The 27,137-nt window shown below is 50.9% G+C and overlaps 2 protein-coding genes across 11 annotated transcripts in view; both read right to left on the bottom strand.

The window, feature by feature from the left end:
- ARHGEF18 (Rho/Rac guanine nucleotide exchange factor 18) overlaps positions 1-5,870 on the bottom strand; it is an 85,743-nt gene extending 79,873 nt beyond the window's left edge. For 4 of the 6 annotated variants that reach the window (XM_005279019.3, XM_005279018.3, XM_008171590.3 and 1 more), the window contains exon 1: positions 1,599-1,995. In XM_005279019.3, coding sequence (XP_005279076.3) covers positions 1,599-1,674 — 76 coding nt within the window. In that variant the 5' untranslated portion in view covers positions 1,675-1,995. Of the gene's footprint in view, positions 1-1,598; positions 1,996-4,657; positions 4,797-5,485 lie in introns of those variants that run through there. The other 2 variants (XM_008171589.3, XM_065578289.1) reach the window with 2 other exon arrangements.
- A 12,373-nt stretch (positions 5,871-18,243) lies between these two features.
- INSR (insulin receptor) overlaps positions 18,244-27,137 on the bottom strand; it is a 110,751-nt gene continuing 101,857 nt past the window's right edge. For all 5 annotated transcript variants that reach the window (XM_065578557.1, XM_065578560.1, XM_065578556.1 and 2 more), the window contains 3 exons: positions 26,356-26,485; positions 25,981-26,115; positions 18,244-24,263 (listed from right to left, as the gene is read on the bottom strand). In XM_065578557.1, the coding sequence (XP_065434629.1) occupies positions 23,909-24,263; positions 25,981-26,115; positions 26,356-26,485 (620 nt within the window). In that variant the 3' untranslated portion in view covers positions 18,244-23,908. The remainder of the gene's footprint in view (positions 24,264-25,980; positions 26,116-26,355; positions 26,486-27,137) is intronic.

Below are 27,137 nucleotides of genomic sequence, written 5' to 3' on the forward strand. Positions count from 1 at the left end.
GGATGAAGGATGTGTGTGCAGGGACTTCTCTCATTCACCAGCTGGCGCACATGGCCTTCACAAGTCCTTTGTGACAGCCCAGAGACGGCGGCACGTCAGTGGTGGATGGCGTGAGCCCAGCCCAGTTTGTGTTTGTCACACTGATAAAGCACTTTGGAAGGTCCCAGATACAGTAACTTGTGGGGAGGGAAGTGGGGGATTCAGATGCATTTTGAGAGTCTGGTTCCTCTGCTGCTGGCCCAGAGAAAGTGCATCCCCAGCAGCCGCACAGGCCTGCAGGGTGGAGCTGAGCTGCAGCTGAATGTCTTGTGCACGTGAGGCAAACGCCCAAAAGGACAGTCTGTTCTGAGGCAGTGTTCGCTGAACCCTGTGTGCAGACCCTACGGCGCTGCAGGAGGGGGGCTGGTGTGAGACAGACACTCTCCAGCCCAATGCGTAGGGGCCAGTTAGTACCACGACATCGTTACAAGGGAGATGAGCTTAATTTGGAATTGAGCAAAATTCAGTTCTCATCAGCTGCCTCACATCTCCCTGTGCCCCAGCCAGCTGTCACAGCACATCCAGGTTTGGAAAGGGTTAGCCTGAATCAGCCTTTTGGGCGCCTAGTCCTGTGTCAATTTCTGCTTCCTGCCCAGAATGACTTTCCGTGTTTCGCTCAGTTTGAGTCTCAGATCCACCCTGTATCCAAGGCTCGTCCACTCAGGAGAGGGGAGTGCTGGGGGAAAAAGGCAGGCAGGGATGTGGGGAGAGAGGAGCCAGGTGAAAAGGAGGGGGAGGAGCAGGCTGAGAGCTCCGACCTCGCAGGTAAAAATACCTGGAAGCATCAGAGCAGCGTGGCAGTTGCACGCTGTAAATATTCACTGGGGAAATGATGTCTGCATAGGACGAGCCAAGCCCCAAGTGACTGCGAAATTCATGCTCCTCAGGCCTCTGGCTCTAGTGTTGGCCAAAAGCAGCACAACGTTTTCAGGGACAGTTATACAGTGTTTGGGGGCTCAGGACCCTAATACCAGAATCAGTCTCCTCTGTCACCGCTCACTAACACCGCGGGGGCCTTACTCAGTACCGTGCGGCACGCCACGTTTCTCAAATCACAGGCTGCTCCTGTCAAGCGCTGAGGCTTTGTTAGCCCACAAGTTCCAGGGGGTCTCCTTGAAAGCACCAGACAGGCCTTCAGCCCCTTTGCACACATGGCTCTGGGAGCTGAGCTCTCAGCATGACATAACCTGCAGCACTCCAGAGGTTCACCTGGAGGCAGCTGCCTCTATAAACTTTAGGCTCTCCAGGCCTCTGGGAGCAATGAATCAAGTTCATTATCAAACCAGAAGACTGATATTTAACCAATTACCCAGCTGCTAGCAGCACTGAAGGTGCCCCGAAGAGAAGATTAAAGGAAAGGAAATGCATGAACAAATATTTATGCAGCATCCCCTCCGGCAAGGAAAGGCTCGTTTCTAAACAAACATAAGCCTCTCTGCCAAAGCAAGCCAAAACTCGGCTAGCTCCGGGTCTGGGTGTCTGCACTACACTGCAGCAGTTACCCAGGACCACCGAGCACGGCTCCAACCAGCGTCCATGGCCCACGGGTGGGACGTTACCTCGCTTAAACGACCATCTCTTCATCCAGCGCTTTGAGAACGACGGCCAGGAGTGGTTTAGCAGCGAGTCTGCCATTGGGGAGCCTTCCGAGCCCCGTTGGGGGACAAAGCCCAAGCAGAAGGCGAGGATGCAGTCGCTGCAAGGCAGAGCACGGCACGGTCTGAGGCAGCTCTGCAGACTCCAGCCCTGGAGCTGCCAAGAGGGGGAGTGGAGAAGCCAAGTGTTTTGTCAAAAGTATCAGCTGATAGAAGAGGCAGCCAGAGGAAAATTCTTGAGCTTCATATTGCCCACCTGCACGAAGGAGCCGCGCACACTTCCTGCAGCAGCGAGTGCCTCTAGGACGACGGCTCTGCTCCCTAAGCACCAAGCACTACTTACTGGATTGAAACTAAATACAAAAACAAGCTATTAGCACATCGGTAACTTTCCCCTGGCTGGCAAACAGCTCCCCATTCCACTCCTGGTCACGATGATGGTAGCCTGCCAAATCCATCAGCCACTCAATCAGCGCTGCGGGGTCCCGTGTACTCGTACCATGGAAACAGAGGATGACCACCACGCGCACACGGGCCTGGCGTTTACAGCTTTGGTTGGCAGCGTATCCAAGTGCAAAGGCAGAGCCTGAGCGAGTTCCACAGTGCAGGCCTGGGAAGCCGTCCCTCTGACAAGCCAGCAGCTCTGGGCAGCTCTGCAGCAAACCCACCATCAGCAGGAGAAACTGCCCCGGAACAGACTTGTCTCCAGCTCCTTTTCCCCATAGCATCCGATCAGGCTAAGGGGGGCCCGCATCGTCAAGCTGCTTCAGATGGAATAAGAGACCTGACCCTTCACCCAAAATTTGAGTGGACCTCTTGACTTTGTGCTGGTAACTCAGCCTACTTCCCCCCACCCCTCTGTTCCAGCTGATGCCCCAAACTTTTACCCAACCCCTTGGCCCTGTGGCAAGGCTGGGAAAGCAGAGCTCTAGCCATGGGAAGCCTGCCTGAGCTCTAGGCGAGTGGCTCTCAGCCTTTCCAGACTACTGGACCCCTTTCAGGAGTCGGATTTGTCTTGTGTCCCCGCAAATTATATCTCACTTTCAAACTACTTGTTCACAAAATCAGACCTACAAAAGTGTCACAGCCACACTAGTACTGAACAATGGCTGACTTTCTCATTTTTACCATGCAATTATAAAATAAATCAATGGGAATATAAATATTGTACTTACATTTCAGTGCATAGTATATAGAGCAGTATAAACTAGTCATTGGCAGTATCGAATTTTAGTGTGTACTGACTTTGCCAGTGCTTTTTATGTAGCCTGTTGTAAGACATGGCAAATATCTAGGTAAGTTGATGTCCCCCCTGGAAGACCTCTGGGGTATACCTCCCAGAGTACACCTAACCCTGGTTGAGAACCACTGATCTAGGCAATCTCCCTACAGCCGAGTCTGCTCCCCATGGCTCACTATTTCTCAGGCCTCGCTTACGTGGCTGACTCTTTACAAAGTAGAGGACAGGCTGCCTGGGGTGAAAAGACCCTGTCCCCGGCCAGGCCCTGCTCTCAGGCTGGTCTCCCCCAAAGCCTGTTTCCCCAAGAAACGCCTTGTGGGAGGCCCTGCTAACCTAAGCCTGTGGCGCAGAAGGCACTGGCTTCTGGGGTCTCCTCGGCCACCAGGTCTGAGCATTTCCCGCTCCAGCCACAGCCAGAGGAGAGAGCAGAGCGGGACGAGCAGGACAGAGCCCAGAGTAGGGAGAGCATCGCCTCAGCGGGGAACGGCCTGGGAGAGAATTGCCTGCACTATAGAGAGCCACGCTCAGGCTGCTTTGACCCCAGGAGCGGAGCGCACGCCCCACCCAGGCCAGGGCCCGTGACAGGATCACTTGAACCAGTGGGGGACCAGAGGGACTCATAAGAGCTCTCACCCGCTGTCACAGCGTCAGTCCAGGCCTTGTCCCTCCAGTCTGCCGAGCGAGCTCACGCCAGGAGATGTTCCAGTGGGAGCTGGGGCTTCTCCTCCCATCTGAACCTATTCTGAGGCTGAATGGCCATGCAGCGCCCGTGCTCCTTTCCAGGAGATTGGTCTGTGAGGCTTCCTCCCCCTGGGCATAGGGGAAGGGGAGGCAGCCACCTCAGGCTGTAGTGGGTAAGCTTAGCCTCTCCTGGCCCCCTCCCTGCACGCTGCCCTCCAGGGGCATCCAGCCGCCAGGGTGTGGCTTACAGCTGGGAGCCAGGGCTCCTGGTTCTGACCCCAATTCACTGTGTGACTGGGGGTCAGTCACTCCCTGGGCCCGTCTCCACTGCCCCTCCCTAGATCATGAGGCTGGTGACACCACCCCGTGGGGGACGTGGTCCTTCTCGCTAGCAACATGCCCTGAAGCCAGTCCCTGGGCGAGGCTCCAGCTGCTGGACTGCACAGGGCCCATAGGGCTGGGTCCAGATTGTTGCCCGGGTTCCAGGCCAGCTTCTCCTCCAGAATCCCAGCCATGGCTCCAGGGCACCCCTCCTCCCTCAGTGCTATGGGTTGGTGTTGGGGGCCTGGAGTCCAGTGGGGCTCCTCCTTCAGGAGCCATGGGGCAGCCCCACAACCTTCTCCTGTCCCAGCCCATGGCCTGCAGAGCACGGGTGCCCCTTCCTCCTCTGCTTCGCCACAGTCAGACCAACGCCAGCCCCCACTGCGGGGTGGAAGAGCACCTGGAGTGGGGAGCTGTGCATGCAGGCCGATGCGGACAGTCCAGCCATCACCCCAGGGGAGAGCCGGGGAGAGCTGAAGGTACCTCCCCTGGGCAAGCTGCCAGAGGTGCTAGGTGCAAGGGGGTTCGCCGCTGGAGCTGGGACTCCTGACGAAGTGACGCCCCCAGGCACCTGGGAGCAGCACAGAAGCCCCTCACCTCAGCTTGGGGGCAGGCACCTTTGCAAAGGAGAACAGGCATGGGGGAGGCGGCGCAGGGCTAGAGCCTGTCTGCAGCCAGCCAGGCAAGAGCCTGGCCTGGGGCCGGCTACCGTGGGAACCAGGAAGCCTGAGTCACAAGACGCCCAGTTGCCCAATGTGTGGGGATGACGGGGGCCACCCACCTCAGGGTTCCTGCTGTGTGGCTGGGAGACAGGCCTCTGCGCGATTGGACGTGCGGTGCTGCCACCTGGCGGCTGGCACCTGAGCCATCATCTCGCCCCCAGGCAGGCCGGCCCTGGGCAGCTGGGCCAGGCGCCTGCCCGTGCACTGCGGACCGAGGGGGGCTTGCAGGTCACTGCGAGAGAGGGACAAGCTGCCCGGCAGGTTTCACGGCCCCCAGGTCCCAGAGAAGAACCGGCCAATCCCAGCAGGGTTCTAGCACCCGGTGCCAGGGCGCAGACGGGGCGCACGCTAGGGTGAGAAAGACTGAACATCAGGGAGGGGCCATCCCTCCCTCCTTCCCAGGGTGCAGGGCTGCCCTCTGATGACTGTGGGGTGCCAGACACACCCCACACAAACGCTGACCCTGCTTTAGAGCCAGGGGCAGCTGCAGCATGTGCCCAAACCCCAGCTCCCTCTGCCGCCAGCGGCACTGCGACCCCTCTCACCACACGACCCACCAACCCCAGAGACTTCACTACCTGAGGCCAAGAGCATCTTCCCCAAGCAGCTGGCCCAGCCCAGTGCTTCCGAATGCCTCAGCTGCCTCCACAGACCGGGGCAGAGGGGAGGCCTCAAGTTACAGCCACTGCCCTCAACCTCTCCCGTTACCCCAAACATCCCCCGTCTTGGCCTGGAGCCCTGCATCCCAGGGGCCAGTCCTTGCAGCAAGGCAGCGGGCATGGTGTGGGGGGGTGAGTTACAAAAGCCCACGACCCAGAGCTAGTCGGTTCTCCCACAGGCCATTGCAGCAAGCAAACAACGAGGCAGGGCCCGGGAGTGTGACTTACCCAGGACGTGGGAGGCCTCTCCTCAGTACGCTGCGGCAGCAGTCTCATCAGCCCAGGCCCCGGGAGTCTCCGCCGGGTATCGGGACAAGACACACATCAAGGCTCATCTCAGAAGTGTCAGTAGCTGATGGCTCAATCAATCCTCTTGCCACTTCCCCTTTCCTGAGTCACAAACAACCCCCCCCCGCCCCGGCCTGCGATTTGCTCAGACCAAGGTAGCTCCGTTGCTTGCAGACACCTGCAGTGACCCTGCTGGGTGACATGGACAGGAGAAGCCCAGGGGCGCCCAGGCTGGCAGCTCACAGCACAGCCCGAGTCGGCAGTGGATGTGCGGCCAGCAACTGCCACAAATGGCTTCCTGTTCCGCTCAAAGAGAAACCACTTTGCACTTGCCTGCGCACAAGCGCTCAGCACCCCACCTCCCTCCGGCGCTCCTAGAGAGCAGCAAGGCTCCTAGGGGAGGTTGCCTAATACTTTCCAGTATCCACAGCCTCGTGACCTTTTCTCTGGAGCGCTCCACTGTCACGGTGTTTTGCTGCCAGGCCCTGAGCATGGCCTGCCTGATGCCCTGCGCAGCCCTACAGTGATGCATGAAAGCAAACAGGAGATGCCAATTGCAGATAGAGTCTGCAGACGGGGTCCCAGCATGACAGGGGAAGAGGTGGGATGATGGGATACTGCACCACGCAGTACAGCAACTGGCACTGGCTAATGGAGACTGACTCACCAGCGGGACAGACCCTCCTCTGCTCTCCAAGCAGGAGGGGGAGTTGGATGCCACAAAAACTCTTTCCTTGTCTGGGCACCAGGCTGGCTCCAAGCCCAAACGAACCCACCACTCCTGGGAGAGCTCTAGGTGAAGGGCTGACCTGCTCCCTCCCTCTGGCAGTGGGACCCAGGAAAGGAAGTGGGGACATCTCCTCGCCCTCAGCACCGCTGTCCAGATGGCTGAGCTCTGGGCCCTGCAAGTCCTGGGACGTGCTGCCACAAGGGGGTTTCTGGTTCAGAGTCACCAAGGGCAGGATCCTTCCTGACATATCCTTGCAGCCTAACTGGTGTGAGCATTGTTTCATGCTGTGGCGAGCCAATCCAGCCCCAGCCCTAACCAGAACAAGCATCGCTCGTACTCCAGTTACTGAGGCCGTGGCTTCGGCAGCGCTTGGAACAGCTATTATTCTAAACCACAAGAGTGAATAGGAATCAAGGTTTAACTCCTCTGCTGCAAGACCCTGATAAGCATCTGAGCTCAGACTGTCCCACACTGGGCAGGGTGCCCCAGCCGCACGGGGGGCGAGTCACCCTCAGATCAAGCGAGGAAGGGACATTGCTTCTAGCTGCATAGCGCCTAGCAAGCTGCTGGCGCTCCTGTTTATAAACAGCCACTCAGCAGAGCGAGGCGCAGGGGTGCCCCAAAGGGCGGGGAACGGAGAGCCCGATCATGCTCTGGCCTCTTGCTGGGAGAGTGTTTTCCAAATACAGTTTGTTGGATTTTCTTAAACACAGTCACCTTCCCTCTCTCCCATCCCCAGCATCAGCCGCCTGCCACGCACCCGCTCCAGGCCCACCGTGCCCAGGCCACTTGGGAGAGCGCGCCTCAGTCCCTCACGGCTCCAGGGGCGCACCTCACACCATGGGGTCCCGGTCCAGAGCTGGGGGTGCTACACACTACTTTGCTCTATTAGCAGAAGGGAGAGGGAGTGTCGGCTCTACAAGCCAGGTGCTGTTAGCCTCCTGCTCCCTGCTCTGCATTTACTGCCCCCGTCCAGCGCCCACCTCCCCGTCCTGCCCAACCAAGGCATACTCAGCCACACCTGCTTTCACCACTGCAGAGGCATCTGACCCAAACCTAGAGGGAGCCGAGCAGCAGCTCTGGGGGGACATTGGCTGGGATGATACCCAGGGAGGTCTAATGGTGGTTGGGTGCTTTATGCTCTGCCCTTGGGGAACGTCAAGGATTTGTCCCTGCAGGCTCTGGGATCCCCACATGGCCACAGAGCTCTCCCTTTCTCCCAGAGCCCCATGTGCAGAGTGGAGCCCCAGCCATCAGTGAGTGCTGCAGGTCTGTTTAGAAAAGGACAGCTTGCTGATGTCTGATTTGTGTCCATTTATTCTTTTACTTAGAGACTGTCCGGTTTGGCCAATGTACATGGCAGAGGGGCTTTGCTGGCACATGATGGCATATATCCCATTGGTAGATGTGCAGGTGAACGAGCCCCTGATGGTGTGGCTGATGTGGTTAGGTCCTATGATGATGTGGAGATTCCACCAGCTCCCTAGGTAACCCATTCCAATGCTTCACCACCCTCCTAGTGAAATAGTGTTTCCTACTATCCAACCTAGACCTCCCACACTGCAACTTGAGACCATTACTGCTTGTTCTGTCACCTGCCACCACTGAGAACAGCCGAGCTCCATCCTCTTTGGAACCCCCCTTCAGGTAGCTGAAGGCTGCTATCAAATCCCCCCTCACTCTTCTCTTCTGAAGACTAAATAACCCCAGTTCCCTCAGCCTCTCCTCGTAAGTCATGTGCCCCAGCCTCCTAATAATTTTTGTTGCCCTCCACTGGACTCTCTCCAATTTGTCCTCATCCCTTCTGTAGTGGCAGGACCAAAACTGCATGCAATACTCCAGATGTGGCCTCACTTGTGCCGAATAGAGGGGAATAATCACTTCCCTGGATCTGCCGGCAATGCTCCTACTAATACAGCCCAATATGCCGTTAGCCTTCTTGGCAACAAGGGCACACTGCTGACTCATATCCAGCTTCTCATCCACTGTAATCCCCAGGTCCTTTTCTGCAGAACTGCCGCTTAGCCAGTCGGTCCCCAGCCTGTAGTGGTGCATGGGATTCTTCTGCTACAACGAGCCCCCACAAAGACAAAGCAAGGGAATCCTGAGCACAGAGAGCAGCAGTAGGCCGAGGTTTGCATGCCCTGGACAAGATCTGCTCACTATGGGCACGTTCAGGAGATTAATGGATGTTTTTTATTTGCACCCAACCTGTTGGCAGAGCTGCAGCCCATCTGGGCCCTTCCTGTTCTAAAGGATAAATATTTTCACTAGGACCCTGCCTCTCAAGCCAGGAACGTAGCATCTCCAGAACACGCCAGCACGGCTAACGAGTTACCTACAGACCGCCTCGGCTGCTCTCTCACCTTTGCAGGACTCCAGCGCAGGCTGCTCCGTCCAGACGCTCTTCAGACCAGCACTAAAGAGCCCCTCAGTGCTGCTGGCTCCAGGAGGATGCAGCCAACTGCTGCTCTTTTTAAAGCAATCCCCTTTGACACTGGCAAGGGATCTGCCGACAGAAAGAGGCGCAGCACTGGTGCCGCTTAGTGGGGGCAGCAATGGGGGGGCAGCTCCAGCGTAGACAGAGCATAGGTACTGGAACTAGGGGTGCAGGGGGGCTGCCGCACCCCCTGGCTTTAAGTGGTTTCCATTATAGACAGGGTTTACAGTTTGGTTCAATGGCTCTCAGCCCCACACTGTACAAGTTGTTCCAGCACCCCCATGCCAGAGTTGTTACTAGTGTGATCTCAACTTGCTGGGAGCAGCTAGAACTCCGGGGGCAATGGCTAGGAGGCTGGCACCTCATCACAGCGGGGAATTCCTCAGGAAAAGGCCAGCGTAGGCACTGCAGTATCCAGATCTGCAGTCCACCTGCGGCGTCCCTCGTGCATTAATCAAGTGGTTTGAAGACCTTGTGCAAGAGGCTCTGTAGTGCAGAATCCATGATGCCCTGGAACCAAGCCAGACGCTGGTTATATTCCAGGCAGAGTCTCAACAAGAAGAAAGGGGAGTTCACCGGGACTGACGTATCTGTGTTTGTGTCTAGTGCCTCCCTGAATTCCCATTAACGAGAGATGGGCCTGAACCAAAACCTGGGATCCAAACACTCCTAAACGCCGAGAAAATCCCCAGCCAGATACAAGCGTCTAACCTGGCTCCTGTGTGACACCGAAGAGCCTGAAGGTTTGGATCTGAACTCTGTGGCTGAGGCCCAGCAGGTGGGTTTGCCTTTTGTAGTCCTGGGAGATGTGTGCACACCAGACGCCGGGTCCTGACTTAGTTTAGAAGTCAGGTGGATCGCGCTGCGGTCGTATTTTAAGGACTATATGGAAGAGTTTGAAAGGTGGCTGCGCTATTTCAAGCACTTTAATGTGAGTTCTGCATCAGGGACCATTACCTGATGCGGACTCTCAGCCAGCTGCAAGTACACAAGGGGCTTCTCCCCGTATTGTTAGAGGCACTAGATGGCATCAGTACAGCACGGCGATTATTCAGCCCTTTACTCTCTCTCCAGTGCATCCCTGGCAGATTCCAGCATGGTCGGGTGAGGGAAACACTGATAAAATGCAACAAGCTGCCCGGTGTTTCGTAACAGTACAAAGGGAACAGCAGCCTTCAGGGATAGGACCAAGGGCTCTGGGGGCCTGGCGCAGCGTGAGCCAAGATGGGGCCAAGACCGTCACAATTGCGAGGGCAGAGATTGCGATCTGGGACTGGGGACAGTTCAGAGCTGCAGCACCGATTACATAGCGCTAACCGCAGAAGAGGGATGGCATTCTGGGGAGCTAAGCTCCACAACGTGGCGCAGGCTCTCAGTATTAACGAAGGAACCTGGCATGGCTGGCGATGGGCAAGGCAGGAGAGAGCAGTGCGGGGTTTGGGCAGCAGTGAGCACACAGAGTCTCTGCCCTGGGCAGGAAGGACTGGGGAGCACCGGCCATGGTGGGGCCTGAAAGGCCAGGTCTGCCATTGGGCCCGGCTCTGACGGCGTGATGGATTTGTGGAGCTCAGCAGCAGGACGGAGAGCATTATGCGTGAAGCATTTAGCACTGCGATCCCACAGAACCTCAACCCGTCATCAGCAAGCCCACCGACCAGGCCTGGGCAGAGCGGGAACGGCCAACCACAAGTCTGAGCAGGCGGCCAGGAGAGTGGGGGAACCAAAGGTGCTTCCTGTAGGCAGCTGATGTTGAAGCTACTAGGCACGGCCGTCTCTAGCATTGATCAGACCAGCTGACTGGACCTGGAGCCAGAATACAGATGGCCCCAAGAACTGCTGATCTGGGCTGACGCGTGTCCCTCTGTGGGACACTGGTACATTTCCCCGTCTGTCTGGGAACAGCCCCTAGAAACAAACAGCCATAACATTGCTGGCAGCAGAAGCTCCCCACCCCGCCCCCAAGGATTAGAACTCACTCCAGAGGAGGAGGAAGAGGAGAGCAAGAAAATGAGAAAACAGCCTCCAAATGAACAGTGGGGGCAGCTACCCTCAGTCACGGGCTGATCATTTGAAGAGATTCCCAGTTCCCAGGGCCAGCCAAGATCTGCTGCAGGTCAGGAGTGAGCCCCCTCTGGGCGAGCCGGCAGCTGGGAGCTGATCACGTTCCAGACCGGACCGTGCAGTGCACTGCACAAGCTGCTGCCTGACACTCACACCTCTTCTGAAACGAGTTCACGGTTAGCCAGGCTTCCTGCCTGCATGGAAAGGCCCTGTCTTAGACAAGGCAGGGTGGGCCGTGCCTGCTGTTCCGTTGCTACCTTGGCTCATGATACAAGGGCAAGAGAACAGTCAATGACGTTTAAACAACTGATAAAAGGTCTTACTTTGTTTCTTTACATCATGCACAATTAGCCTAGGGTTACCATACGTCCGGATTTCCCCGGACATGTCCGGCTTTTTAGTACTCAAATCCCCGTCCGGGGGGAATTGCCAGAAAGCCGGACATGTCCGGGGAAATAGGGAGGCAGCATAAGCCAGGGTCCGCCTGGCCCCAGCACGACCCGTCAGGTCTGCAGTGCAGCCCAGCCGCCCCGGCTACATTGTAGCAAGCTCAGGCGGGGGAAAGGGGGGGGCGCAGCCGCAGAAGGCAGCGAAGGGGCCGTGTGCCCCAGCCGAGCCCGCAGGACCACGGGGCGGCCGGGCCCAGCCAGCGGCTCGGGCTTCCCTCATGGGCGGGGACTCCCCGGCCACTGGGGGACCCCTCCTGCGGCCCCGTCACCCCGCGGGGCAGGGAGTGCAGCGTGTGCCGGGGCTGCAGGGACCTGCGCTGCCCCGGTCGCCGCTGAGCATCCGAAGCCCCTGCCAGGCAGAGGCTGCCGGGGGAGCGGGGCAGGCGGGGGGGATGCAGAGGCTGCAGGGCGAGGAGGAGCAGGGCAGAGGGGGGCACAGAGGCTGCAGGGGCGGGGGGGCAGGGGCTGCAGGGCCAGTGGGGAGCAGGGGGCACAGAGGCTGCAGGGGCGGGGGGGGGGGTGCGGGGCTGCAGGGCGAGTGGGGAGCAGGGAAGCACTTAGCAACCCCCAACCAAGATCAGAGGGGGAGGGAGGAGGGAGAATGCGGTGTGCTCAGAGGAGGGGGCAGAGTTGGGGCAGGGACTTTGGGGAAGGGGTTGGAATGGGGGCAGGGCCGGGGGCGGGACTGGAACCCCATGGAGTGTCCTCTTTTTTAAATGTTTGAATATGGTAACCCTACATTAGCCTCTGGAACTCACTGCCACGGGATCTTGCGGAGTTCAAGAGCTTAGCAGGATTCAGAAGAAAATGAGCTTTCTTTTGGAGTAATGAGAACATCCACAACTAAACGATGGGACAAAACCTTGCAAAGATAAACAGTCCTGGCCTTAGGGCATAACCAAGCTTCTAACAGGATTTCAGGAGGCACTTCCCCCTGGCAGGTTGCTCTATCATTTTCCATTACTGAATTCTGGTACCTTCTTCAGAAAAGTCTGGCACAGGGCAGGATGGGCCCTTAGTCTGACCCAGCCCATGGCCATTCCTGTGACCTCAGTTCGGTCTTCTGCCTTGTTCCCTTTGCTCCCCACGGGCACTGGATTCCCTCATTTTTCAGGATTGGAATTGCCTCAGATTTTTTGTTTACTTGTTTAACATATAAATAACCATTTCCCACAGCCAACAATGCTCAGTGTGACAGGCGGGAGGGATGCAAAGTACCAGAGGCAAGGTGGCAAATTCAAAGTGGACAAAAGAAAATACATTTCCACAAACTATGAAGTTAGTCTGTGGAACTCACTGTCACAAGATGTCATTATGGCCAAGAACTGAGCAAGATTCAAATCAGGATTGCACACAGCGTTAACAAAGATTACATCAACGCTGCAATAAGAGACTCGTGGCATGGCCACTGCTGACTCACATCAGCTGACTAGGGCTTGTGGGACTCTGGCGGTGGGGCTAAAATTGCAGTGTAGACATTTGGGCTCAGGCTGGAGCCCGGACAGTAGCAGAGTCCGGTGTCCAGCCCAAGCCCAAACATCTACACTGCCATTTGTAGCCCTCGCAGTCAGTCAATTGACATAGGCTCTGAAGCTCAGTGCCACGGATACCCAAAGCCTTTTACAGCTAAAGCCACAAGCTTCAGGCCTCAAGCTAATGTCTGTTAGGGGTAGGACGAGCCCTTCCAGGAGTGCCCACTATGGAGTTTCTGCATCTTCCTCAGAAGCAACTGGTGCCAGCTACTGTGGGAGACAGGAGACCGATCAGATGGAGTTTGGGTCTGACCCAGTCTGGCATCTTCTCATCCCCAGTGCTCCCAGAATTAGGGGAATGAGCCTGGGATGCTCAATGCATAGAAGCTTCTCAGCTGAAAGGAGTGGGGTGGGGGGTTGACTTGTCCCCCAGCCTCGGAGGGGAAGGAACGAGAAACCCCTGACCAGGGAGATGGAAAGAGAATCTGCCGCATGTCAAGGAAACAGTGACCTGGACCAGCCTCTTCCTTCCCGCCTCCCCCCAAAGACAGGATCCTGGCCCCAAGGCTCTGCTTTCACAAGGGGAGACAGAGGTGGCGTCAGGTCAGAAAGTGAATAGCCACCTCCTGGTCTGGGACAGGCCACTGGGCTCCCACAGAACTGCAGAGTGGGAGACCTCCAGCCCCTGAGGAGCAGCCACCAGGAGGGGTTGCCCAGCACCTGGTTTCCTGTGGCATGTGCGTGACTGGCTATGGGGTGGGGAGATGCCCTCCAGTACATTCTAGCATTTAGAGAGCACGCAGGAAGGATCATGCAGACGGCCCTGCAGAGTCACTGAGCCCAGTGGCAGGCCACCCAGATAGCATGGCCACGTGGGCTGCCAGATACTGCTCTCGTCCCGCCAGGCAGTGGGTTTGTCCCACTCCAGCTGGCTTTTCTCTCCAGACCCTGGGGGCAATTGCTGGCATTCGGAAGCCAGGTCCTAAGACTGTTAAGAATCAGGAAGGCTCTGTGCAGCCAGATCCCGTGGGCTGGTGGGGGTGGAGGTGCCCTCTCTGGCCCTACTGAACTGTGCAAACCTGGTTTGTGCCGATTGCTAAACTGCTCCGTCACCAGCAGCTGCACAAGCAGCATTTCAGTATTATTCCCAAGCCAAAGACTTTGGGCCAATTTGTGTCTTTCCAGGCCAAACTCGGCTGCTGCTGCTGTTAAAGCTACAGGCCAGACAGCGTCAGGCTGCTGCCGTGCAGCGCACGAGCCAGTCTCTCCTGCCTCTGTCTCAAGGCCACACTCTCCTGATCGCCCAGGGAGGCTGGACCATGACTACTGTTGCCAGGGGAAGATTCTTCCCCAACCGTTTGCTACGATCTATAGAACAAGCCACCACTGCCCCGACCACGAGCGAGGCTTCCACGGAGATCAGACCGTGCGGGATGAATCCTTACCAGAGCTGCAGCTCCTCTTGCGCACTCCACTCCGTTTGGATTCATGCTGCTGGTACAAAGCACGTTTTCCTTTTGCCGTTACGCAGTTGTGTAAATCGCTCTGATCTCCAGGAAAAGCCCATTCGGTGAGAGTCCGATACCTCTGCCTGGGCTGAGTGAATTCTTGTGGGGACTTAGCTTGTAGCCATAGCCAAGTGTTTGGGCAAGGAGCACAACCACCATGCTGAATTGCCTGGAGAGGGCATATGGATGGTTCCTGCTCCAGAAGAAGGGATTTACCGTTTCAATGGTCTGCATTAACTGGTGGCATCTGACAGGACTCACACCATGGATGTCACCCAGACCCTGTCCCCCTCCCTGCAGCTTGCCCCAGGAAAGCCCCAACACAAGCCAGTCCTTACAGAGAAGAGCATTTACAGCTCCAGCTGGAGTCACCGGGCACAGCAGGTGCTCAGCACCTCTGGGACACAAGCCCATAATCCTTAGCCCACAAGCTCCCTCCCGAGCAGGATTTCTCTGCCTCTGCCCCCACTTGCATCAGATACAGACTCAGCCTGGTGAGCTCCTTAGTGGGGCTCATGAGACATACCTGGTTTGGGTTCAAGGGTGAGTCAGAAGAAAAGCTCTGCACCTCCACCCAAGAGCCTACAGTCGGACACCTGCTTTCCCAGCCCCAACAATTCTGTGATATATCACAGATCATGGTCTATGCCACAAGTTGTACCATTCTCATCTTATGACACATACAACACGTTACATGCTAGCATCCCACGTGGCAGTCCACTGTATGAACCTGTAGACCAAGTGGGTGGGATACCACAGTTAAAAGAAATGCCATCAGTGCTTGAAATCTAGTCCTTTTGGGAGGGGGAACTGAGTGAAAAGCAGTTCAGGTCCTATACTTCCCCAAAATCAATTTTTATGGGTTTTACCAACATAGTTTCTTTTTAAAACATTCTTCTCACTCTTGCTGCTTTGTGATAGGCCCAGATGAACAGCAGAGAAGGCTGGTCTTAGAGGGGAAAGACTATACAAAAGGCCGGTGAATCTACACAGCAAACTAACTGGAAACAGTTTCCTTCCAGTCTTTTGGTTCTAGCCATTTCAGGGGTTACTTGTAATAACAGCAGGTAAAACATTTTCAAGTGGCAGTTTTAAAAAGTTGAGGCCACCCCCTTTCCTAGCCTAAGGGGTGGAATACAGGTGGCTGTATTTTCTGGTTGCAGTCCAGGCTGTGTTAGTGAAGAGAAGGATGAACTGCAAGGAGATTCAGAAGGCACTAACAAAACTAGGAAATTGGGTAACAAAACAGCAGATTAAATTTATCTATTGTAAGTGTAAGATAATGCCCAAGGAAGGGACAACTTGAATTCCTCTCACACACTGAGGGGTTCTGAATTAGCTGGCCTCCCAGGAAAATAACCTCCTAGGCATTGCGCAGACATTCACTCACCACTCAGCAGCAGTTAAGGAAAACAGGGTTATGTTGTACTATAAATACCAACAGGCTCTTCTTTAAATTGGTGGCATGCCCATTCCCTAGAATCCTGCGTTCCGTTTGGGTTCCGTCTTACAGGAATAAGGAAGGTCTAGAGACAGGCGCTGATAATCACATGATTCAGTGGACATTCACACAGGGAGAGATTAAAAAGACGAGGGGTATTTTGGCCCTGATTCTTCGAAGAGTTTGGGCTCATTGCAGCATTAGGGCTCTAGTCTGTGAAGCAGTATGAGGAGCCCATCGGGGGCTCGCATTCACTCCATCCCGTAACACAGAGCGACAAGGCTTCTAACAAATGGAAGCAGATGCTTTTTACACAGTGTAGAACTGCCCGGCACAGGAAACTATTGAGCCTCACGACTCAGGAAATTGTGAGCAGGATCTATTACTTAACAGAGTAGGAAACAATATCTGCAATTACAATAGCAACTATAAATCCTGCTTCATGGTTGGAGCCGATCTTCAGTTGGGGTCAGGAAGGAAATTTCTCCCTCTGGTAAAAAAATTAAACAAGGTGCAAGTGGGAAAATAAATAAATGAATAAAAAAATGGTTTTACATCTGCCTCCGATGCATCCAGCACTGCCTGATGCTTGTCACGGGACACCAGACTAGATGGGTCATCAGCATGTTCTATCAACTCTCTGGTTAGGCATGAAGGAGGTGCCTGGAACAGTCTTATTTAACCTGCCTGTGTGGGACAAGTTCTCTCCAAAAGGCAACAGTGGGGGGAAAAAACAAACCAAATCAAACACTAATTTTCCCCTTGGTGTAACAGAAAGGCAGCTCCAGACGTCTCCTGGCAGAAGGCGTTCCTTCTTGCCAATGTTTATCTAATGGCTTCATGCTACACACTCCTCTGCCCTAAGGACAGAACCCAGGACAGATCACACAAGCAATTATGCAGAGGAGTTAAACACACCTCAAACCACAAGCCTATAAATTGGCCGGTCTGACCGTTTTTTTCTTAACACCATTCATTTTGCCAGTGAAAGTATCGTTTATTCCAAGAGGTGAATCGAACGCCTTTAATGTGGTGAAGCAGCATTCAGTGCACAGAGAGCAGAGACACAAATTACTAGAGTTATTCTGGGATAATTTATTCAGAATTTTAATATAAACAGTTAATTGTTCAATATTTTACACACAGCAAGATTTTTAATATTCAAAGGTATTTTTTATACTTGTCACTGCTTGGCTCTTATATGAAAACATTGAAAAAATAAATCAAGCTTTTTTTTTAATTTTTTTTTTTTTAAAACCATGGCACATTTTGATCCTTTACTTTATTTCAAAAAAGAGGTATATGCAAGACTATCAGCATTCTGGGACCTTGTGTGTGCAGAAAGGAAGGCAGGAGCAGCAAGATTAAACACAGAAAATATAAAGACTTCACAGAACTTCACCTAACATTTAACTGGATTTGCCTTCAGTTTATTTAAGGTACAAGCAGAACAATATTCACTTTTGGCTGAGTTTGATAAAGCTGATGACCAGTACCCACATCTGCGTAGTTCCTCAAACACAAACTACTGTTTTGATACTTGAACAAGTGTATCTGCACCCCACATAAAGCTAAAGTTTTTAATTTTAAGTAGGATTTTAAAATTTTAATTCAATCTTCCAAAGTCAAAAGTGGCCTCTCTAAAAATTCCATCTTTGGGGGTTGGATGGGGGTAAATATTCAGTAATGGGTGTTGAAGGGTTACTGGGTGCTGCTGGGAGAATTTAAATTAGATAAGAGTGCTTTGGTAACAAGGGGGATAGTACATCAGAGAAATGCAAGGACTTTCTAGTTGAGTCAATATTTCCCAGTTCAACCTAGATTTTTCTGTTCATTGTAATACAAAGCCAGAGCTGAACTGGGAATATACTTTGCAGTATGTTAATATTGGCCCTGACTCAGCTAGTTGCTCAAGCACATGCCTTAATTTAAGTCAATGAGATTTACTCAAGTACTTTGAAAAGTTAGGCTACATCTACACTACAGCGGGGAGTCTATTTAAGATACGCAAATTCAGCTACGTGAATAGCATAGCTGAATTCGACGTATCGCAGCCGACTTACCCCGCTGTGAGGACGGCGGCAAAATCGACCTCTGCGGCTTCCTGTTGACGGCGCTTACTCCCACCTCCGCTGGTGGAGTAAGAGCGTCAATTTGGGGATAGATTGTCGTGTCCCGACGGGACGCGATAAATCGATCCCCGAGAGGTCGATTTCTACCCGCCGATTCAGGCGGGTAGTGTAGACCTAGCCTTAGGCATGTAGTTCATAATTAGACTATCAGGGTTGGAAGGGACCTCAAGGGGTCATCTAGTCCAACCCCCTGCTCAAAGCAGGACTAATCCCCAGACAGATTTTTGCCCCAGATCCCTAAGTGGCCCCCTCAGGGATTGAACTCACAACCCTGGGTTTAGCAGGCCAATGCTCAAACCACTGAAGTCTGGGCCAAAGCGTCTGTCAATCATGATTTTCTGGAATGAGAGAAATGAACCATTTACTAGGATTTTGGACAATGTAGGGCATTAAGAACAAAAAAGACTTTCAGGAACGTTCTTTCTTGCTGACTGCAACTACTTCAGCAAAAAAAGAGTAACACTGTAAAAATTAATACTAACTTTATTATACAAGAAAAAAATCACCACTTCTCCACCTGTACTCTTATAGCTTGCTTTGTGGTGCAGTACATTTGTTAAACTGCAAGAATAAGTGCTTATCTTCAGGAAAGACACGAATGGTTTGTTTTTTTTTAAAAAAAGGACATATTTCATGGCAGCAGGTATTTGATAAAAACAGAAGTTTTAAAATTGCCTTCAAATATTCAAATTCTTCCAAAGGGAAAATTGAGTGTTGGCCTCATTCTTATGATTTTCATAACAAGGCAAGCCAAAACAGAACAGGCTGAGGCATGTTAATGCTCTTACATCAACATTTGTGTACAGTATGCAAGCAGAGTTAATATCGAGCCAAGCAGAAGATAATAAAAAGGCCAATTTTAATTTAAGTTCATAGAAACAACAACTAATCTTATCTCAGAGACTTTATGTATTTCTGAAGTTACTATTCCTCTATTCCAATTCATTCAACAGCTCCTTTCCCTGGACACTACTCATAGGAAACTGATAGGCGGCACCAGCTGTGCTTTCAAAGGCAATTAGTTCATGACATAAAACATGCCCACCTAGTCTCCAAGTAAAAGAGAAGATCCAAGAGAAGTTTAGTCAGGCGGCTTTTGAGGCAGGCTAGGAAATAAAGAGGATCAAAGGTTCTCCTGCAGTTTTCTTGCTTCCTCTGGTATTATTCGAGATGCCAGAGCGGAGCCTCGGAACCCATCTCACATGGATTGACGGGGCTCCCACCATGAGCCTCTTTAGCAAACGTTTATGGCACAAAAAATTTTGGTTTGATTTCTAACTTGTAAAACAAGTGTACAGTCTCAGTAATAGCTGGAGGCACCAGCTCTGTAGTGAAGGCTTAGTGCTCCTCAAGGCCCCTTCTTCATAGCACAGTGATATTCAAGAGGGAATTTGCTCTCCTCTCCCCTTCCCCCAAGAAAGTGAGGCTCAAGGATAATTGGCACAGTATCTACCTCACTCCTGTCCTCCTCCTCCATCATATTCTAGGTAAATAGCACGGGAAACAACTCTGAGATTTTCCAAAGAGAAACCATTATCATATGCAACATACTAAAAATTAATCAAAAAAGTGTCCCAATATTACCACACAAATTTGACAGGAAACAGATATACTACCCATAATCCAGAGTACTCTTTAGCAACCTAACAGCAGCCTTTTCCCATCTGATGTAGCTGCTTTACTACTCAATGTAAGAAAGATTGTGAAGCTGCAGCTTGGTCTATGTCATGTCACATGTCTAACCTAATCACTGCTGGCCCAGTTAGTTTACCATAATCAGCTCTTCTATTTTACGATAGAATATTTACAAGCAGCCACAACAGACATTTTTGAACCTAGCAGATAGGTTTGTGTAGTGCAAGGTGTGCTGTATTGCAAGTGAAGTACCACCAGCCTCGCAAGAGGCATTCAGGAAGTGGCAACTGAATTGAACGTGCAAATGCTTCTGAGAAACCTGTCTGTTCTCACGCTTTAACGTTTGCGTTACAGAAAGACAGCAGTGCACAGGGACTCACTGCTCATCTCTTCTGCTTTGCTAGCTTTAGAAATAGTGTTACATTATGGGGCTGGACACCTTTCGCAGTGGGGGATGTGGAGAACTTCCTACCTGCTTCACGGGTTCTCAGGTGACTGCTAGGAAGGGGGGCCCATCCAGACATAGGTTGTGGTCATCAGTACCAATGATAGCCAGAAAGACACGTTTGGGACAAGGAGAAAGAGGGCTTCTCAGTAGTGTGCTGCAACTACTCATCCTGATCCATTCCACCCTGGGTCCTGGACATTGTTCTCCTCCTCGCCTCTCACCAAAGGGCAGGATTTCTCCCTCAGCATGTGCTGTGCTTCTGTTACAGTCACAGTATTTTCAGCTCTGATATGACTCTGTTAAGTTCATGAGAGCAACAGAGCTCCCCAGGGACTAGGAACAAGCCGATTATTGCTAACACCCTTTCTGCAAATGAGTTAGTAGGAACAGCTCAAAACCACACACAGATCTCATCAACTATATCCATGCACGGGCCCTGCTGCCTCTGGGCTGGGGTTACAGGAGTAGTTCCCAGCAAGACACAATGCCAGGGTTCTTCTGAGCCCCAACACGCTTCAGAATAATGACAATTTCAACAGCATGGACCACAATGTCAATTGTGGGCTAAAAATGAAGATTTCCCAAAGCAAACGTTGGGCTTTAGCAGAGCATTTTCAATTGTGCTTCTCACCTCTACAGGAAAACAAGCATCAGCTTTAAAAGCTAAGTGCTGTAACAGCCGATTTTTTTTTTTTGAAAGGAACTCGATTTCAACACCCACCCCCGCACCCCCACACATGCATGCAGAGAGAAAGAGAAAGAGAAAGAGAAAAGAAGTTTGAAGTAACCCATTGAGGAACATGTATTTATGCCATGTGAATGGACTGCCTGGACCACAAAACACAGTATGTATTCCCTGCCTTCTTCAAAGAGCTGGACATTGCAAGTCATGTGCACTACACAGGGCCAACCAATATCAACTAAAGCTAGCCAAACCCAATACGGGGTTCCAATATTTGTGTATATATAAGGTCTTCTACAGTGCCAATAACAGCCAGAGACAATCACTTCAATTCTGCAATGTTCCTAAAGCAACAATATGGTGAGAAAGTTGTACTTTCAGTGTCACATCTTGCTATCATTTCCTCCAGATTCACACTGGTATAAATTAAGAACATGGACATGATCCAAGCTGTCCAACTCAAACTAGATCTATTACGCACTGTTGATTATCTGGTCCACACTGGTCACATGTTATTCCAAACAAACGCCATTTATTCTATTTCAGGGCACTGCATCAGGAAGAACGTCCAAATACTTAAAATATTTAGCCCTGGAAATTGCTATTTTGTCCATATCAGGATATTTTCCTGATCATAGCAGAACTAAGAGGATTGCATCAGTCAGATTTGGCCATTGTGTACTTAGAGCCACAAATAGGGTCTTTGGTCGTTACTGCTTAAGTTAAGTGATAAATAATGATTAGCTGTTCTCCCATCCCTCCGATGAATGGTCCCTCGTATTGCAATCAGTTGATATTGATTTTCCCCAATTCATAATAGGTCCAGACCAGAATATTTCATCAAGTCTAGAGATGCACAATATTAAAAATAGCCTTATGGGATACTGAGGTAGACTGTGCCAGAATAGGACAAAACAAAAAACAAAAAACCCACCACACCCTCCTGCCTAGTTTTCAAAGATAAAAATGTACACGTTTTGTATGTTTTAAGAAAGAAAATTGTTTGTTTTTACAGTGATTTATTTTATATTAAAATAAATAAAAATTTTCCTAATAAGAAAACCTCTCTCAATTAGAAAAGTGTGTGAATACTTCTTCCCTGCAGTGTAGAGCTGAGCTGCTAAATAATTACTAGTTTGTAAAGCACAAGAATGCAAGCTAGGCCTTTCGACCTGTGACGTTCTGGCCTTAGATTTATACAATACATTTTGTATCTCGTTTTGTGAACAATCTTTTTGTACCTTCTCCCTTTGTCTCAACTGAGTCAGGCCCTACAAACATAAGGGGGTGCTGTTCCTTTCAGGAGGTGCAGAAAGTCCATAATCCTTTATCTAGGTGCCGTACTACCAGGCGTCTATAGTTTTGGGTTAGCAGGGAGGGATCAGTGATGTGCTCCCTATTAGCACCAACCCTTATTTTATTTTCAGTGATTGGTCTTTCAATTGCAGGGACGCGGAAGCAGCCACACATGGTCTGGAGTAACAAGCCACACACCTGCATGCTTAGTGCCCCACCCAGATGAGCCAGGACTGCATCCAGCACAGGGGTCACAAAGAAAAACTGCTGATTTTCACCTTCGGTCTCCCTTTGAAACCATCACCTGCATTACAATCGCCTGCAACATCTAGGGATTTGCTTCTTTCACATTCACTCCCCCCCTGCTTCAGCCCCTTTCCCTGACAGTACATCCTTTCATCACTGTAGGAGACATGTAGTTTCATGATGCTTTTCTAACACCCTAAGCTAAACAGCTTTGCCTTTTATGCAAACAGCAGCAAAACAAAGCCCAGCCCAAAACACAAAAGTTAGCATCCCGAAGAGCTGGAGGCGTTGGCTAAGAACAAAACCGCCCCGTAACTATCCACGGGGCATGGTGCAGGTATCTCAGGAAAACGCCAAAGTCCCACTTGTTGTGCCAGGCCAAATGCCCACGCAGGCTGCAGACAGGCACAGACTAGTTCACCACAGTCACATTCAGCTTCGGCTCCACTCATGGAGCCAGGAGCCTGGCACTTCCCCCTTTGGGTTGGGTTAGTGTCTGTTGTTCTGTTAGAGTTTTTGCTCTTTCACCTGGCGCCGTTTTCTCCAATGTCTGTGGGAAAGTGCACATGGAAGGGAAAGAAAGTGAAGTAGCAGAGCGACGGAGGGCTGAGGCAATGCTTTGTCTGTCAGCCTCCGCCAACCAACTCAAGTCCAAACAACTTTATCTTGGGGCTTTAGCTGGAGCCGGCTGACTGTGTGATATAAATCACAAAACTATATTTTAAAGCCTTGTCAAGTACAAGCTTAACATGTGCTTCATAGTTCCTAAGAGGGTAATCAGCTAAAATAAAGTTCATTCTGAAATCCATGGACCACTTTAAGACCAAACAAACTCCCCAATCCCCTCCCCCCCAAAAGAATCATAAACACTCAATAATTTATATGGTAGTTAACATTTAAAACTAAAAACATTTAAAATATGTTACAACAAACAATATATATACTCAATGCTATAAGGACAGAAAGCTTGATATCAGGTCAGGGGTTCCTGTTTTGTTTGGTCTTGAAAGTAGCCACAAATCTCAGATTTCTACTCCTTTGGCTCCTAGCATATTTTTCCTCATATGCTAATGAGAGAAAACTACTCCCAAGAGTCCTTAGTACAAAAATAATCTGTTTGGGGTTCAATCACTCCAGGAAACTGGGAAAAAGAGGAGTACACACTTCCAAGAAGAGGAAAGCTTCTGTGAGAACATACAAAACTTATGTACAAAAGAAGTGTATATTTGTGTATATATATATACACACACACCCCATGTATATATACTGTGCGCGCACACACACACACACACACACACTCGGATTTAACTCATTAAAAAAGTATGAAAGCAGCAGCTATTGGTCAATCTGAGGAAATGGCGTGTCCAATTGATGGGTGTTAAAATCCTTCGGCTGTAGTGAAAGAAACGCTTCTGAAGAGGATGCCATAAAGCTTGGAATTCTACTGAGAACATTTATGTCCTGCAGAAGTTTTGTTCTGCACTTTTATAATGTAGCTCAGATATCATTGATTTTCATTTCCTTTGTTGGCAAATGTGGATTCTCTTCTTTCAACCTAATTTACAAGGTCAGGTCCTGTTTTGAACCATGGCTACAGAAGGGACAGCCACCATGGAAACCTTTTCCATTTATGTTCACAGATAAGTCCTTTGACAACCACTCAACTTGTCAAAAAAAAAAAAAGTCTCTTAATCATAGGATGATTAAAAATCTGAACAGAGAATTTGTAGTTGTATGTCATACGCTGTGGCAGCAACAACAAGAGTCCTGAGATTCACGGAGGGGAAAAGCAAAGACACAACCCTTGGGCCAAACAGGAGGTGTTAGGAAGGGCTCGACCTAGGCATGGACAGAATCCGCCCGTTTTTCTTGCCACCGTTCATGTGAGTGTAAGGTATATGCTCTTCATAGTTCCCCTTGAGGCCCATGGAGGGCCCATTGTCCCGCCCCAGTACTTTGTCCCTCTGCGAATAGGAGGAAGGGTCAAGGGGTATGCTTTCCATGTTCTCAAAGTCCATCTCAAACTCCTCTGTCTCGGGAGGTTTGTTTTCTTCACTGTAAAAGAATGACACCTCCTGGAAGCTGGGGTGCAAGTCCTCCTTCAGCATCTCAATGATCTCGATGAAGGTAGGGCGCATTTTGGGGTTGTACTGCCAGCACATCTGCATCAGGCTGTGCCTGAAAAGGGGACATAGAAGAGAGTCAGCATCTGGGAATCACTTTCACAGGCATAGACCTGAGCAGGGGCTGGTGTCATTTAATATCCAAACCAATGTTGGGACAAACTCCCTGCAATGGCTGTCAACTCTCTGATTCCCGGGTCGAACATTTCCACTTAGTGTCTCTTATGTTTTCTTCTCTTCCTCTCCAGTTTCTCTTCCTGGTCTCCACTTTTCCTATTATAGCCTCATGCTCCTCTCCTTCCATGTCTGTCAGGGCCCATGACTCCCTCAGATTCATTCAATTGTAGAAACACAGGAATGGAAAGAACCTCCTGGCCATGGAGCCCATTCCGCTGCTACTGCAGGCCACCCCATCATATAACCCTGTTCATAAAACTTACTGAGCTTCATTTTAAAACTAGTTCAGCTGTTTGCCCCACTACTGCTCCTGAGAGGCTGTTCCAGAACCTCTCTCCTGTAATGATCAGAAACCTTCTTCTAATTTCCAGTCTCAATTTTCCCATGGCCAATTTATACTATATTTTATTCTTTTTCCAAGTCTGCTTAATGTTCTCTCTCTCTCTCTCTACAAGAGGTTTTCTTTTCAAGCCTCCCTGTATTTCTGACCTCCAGTGTTTGCCCTTTCCCCATCCCTCTCATCTCTACCTGCCCTGCCATTCCTCCTCCCAGCTGCTCCCGTGGGCAGCCCAGGTCATGTTCACGTTCCAAATGCAGGCTCTGGAAGATGATGGCTAACATGCCAGACAACATGCAGTCTAGAGCTGGCTAGGCTTGGGTAGCAGGGCACTAACAGCTCCACTGCCATTTTAAAAACTAAACCCTGGAGCTAGCACTCCAGCTCTTAAGCACCATCACTCTCTTAGTAACCCCCCCAGCTGAGGGCCATAGGGGGTTAGTCTATTGTTATTCCCATCATCTGAGAGGAGAGTTTCAGCGCTCCCTTGAGGCTGGCTACAGAATCAAACACGGAGCACACGCTGGGCAAGGATAAAACGCTGATGGGATGACAAAACCATTGGAGAGGACAGACTAACTAGGGCCCTTGCTATGCCTGAGAGACAGGAAAAAGCACAAGACAAGACACTTTGCGCCCTCCCTTCCCATTCATCATATGAGGGATTCCTGAAAGTTAATGCATGGAAAGTGGCCACCACTCATGCCTAGAAGCAAACCAGGTGGAATTGTCTAACACAGACGTATGACCAGGTGTCGATTTGCAGACAGCTTCTACAGTGCGTTAGCCCCCTCCCCCTTTGATTGATGAGCCTCTCCCCAGCATTTCCAGCCACTTGGCTAGGAACTGCAGAGAAGCAAGCACAACCCTGGCACATCACTCTGCAGAGGTGAATCACTGTGCATTAAAATGCAGTGATGGGAAAAGGCCTTTTGTTTTGGCCTATTTATATTTTAGACTTTCCCTGTGTTCTGGCCTTCACACCCTCTGGTGTGCACTCTCTCTTCTTACGAGCATACAGCCCAGTTTAGTTTGGCTTTCCTTTCTGGTCGCCTGAGCTGCCCTTGACTCTCCTCTTCATCTCTGGGTCACTCAGGATGGGGTGACAACATTTCTTTGTCAGGTGGCTCTCAAAATTCAGCTTTGCTCCCTCCGTTCATCAGGGTGGGAGGGGGATGGAATTACAGCCACTTTCACTGGCCATACCTTAACCAAAGGAGCATAACTTGGTCAGTTCCCACTCGCCTCTAGTACTTACAGTCTCTCTGGACAGTTGTCTGGCTGATCCAGGTATCCTCCATCCATTACAAATTTTAGCACCTGTTCATTAGAGAGTCCCTGGTATGGCTGTTCCGCCAAACTACTTATCTCCCAAAGGACAACTCCAAATGACCTGAGAAAAGACCAGAATCACTGATCAGACTGATATTGAGGATCTAGAGAAGACAATGTTCAGCTTACTTTTGGTGCAGGGAGATTTTAGAAGATGCACTACATATTTAAGAAGCGGTTTCAAAATATAATTTCCTGTTCTCTGAAGAACTTACACACCCCCACACACACAGATCGAGTCACCCATGTCCCTATTAGGGCTCCTGCTACAATTTATCACGGAATGCAGAGTGCAACTTACCACCCATCTGAGTAAGCAGTAAAGACACCATCCTTTAGAGATTCGGGTGCCATCCACCTCACAGGCAGCAGCCCTTTGCCTCCTTTACGGTAATAGTCGGTCTCATAGATGTCTCTGGTCATGCCAAAGTCTGACAAAAGAAATTAGGATGTATTACTAATGCCCAGTCCTTGCTGAAAGGACTCCGATTTCTGTAACACGTGCACATTAACACTGTGTGTACCAGCACAGAAGGCAGGGCCAGGTACCCACAGCGCAGGACTCCTGCCTACTTCATTCCACAGGTGTCTTCCACAATCCTCTCCTGGATCTCTGCACTGTGGGAGCCACAGTCGCTTGCCTTAGAGTCTGTCCTGCTGCCCAGTTACTCCAACTATATTAAGTTACACCACAGAAAACAATTCCTTTCCTTAGGGTCAGGCTATTGCGCCTATGACACCCCAACTTTCAGTCATGCTGCTATCTTGAGAGTATTGGGGGAATGAACACATTCCCCCCTCCCCCCATCTCCTTCCTAAACTATTATGCAGCCATGGTACCATTCAAGCTCACAGTTGTAACTAAGCCCTATTTTGACTGATCTCTTCCCACTCGTTTGATGAAAACAGAATTCCTTTTGGTCTGAAATTCCAGGTGGCTGGCCTGAGGCCAGAGGAGGCTTTGAGTGGGGTTTGGATTATTTTTAAATTTTATTGACTCAACTGGTGTTAAGAACTTGTTTTAGACATTTGTCCTCCATAAAAACTAGTCCTTGGGCCTAATTATATCTTTAGCAGTCATTA

The sequence above is a fragment of the Chrysemys picta genome, chromosome 25, assembly GCF_011386835.1.
Source record: "Chrysemys picta bellii isolate R12L10 chromosome 25, ASM1138683v2, whole genome shotgun sequence".
Classification (NCBI taxonomy): domain Eukaryota; kingdom Metazoa; phylum Chordata; order Testudines; family Emydidae; genus Chrysemys; species Chrysemys picta.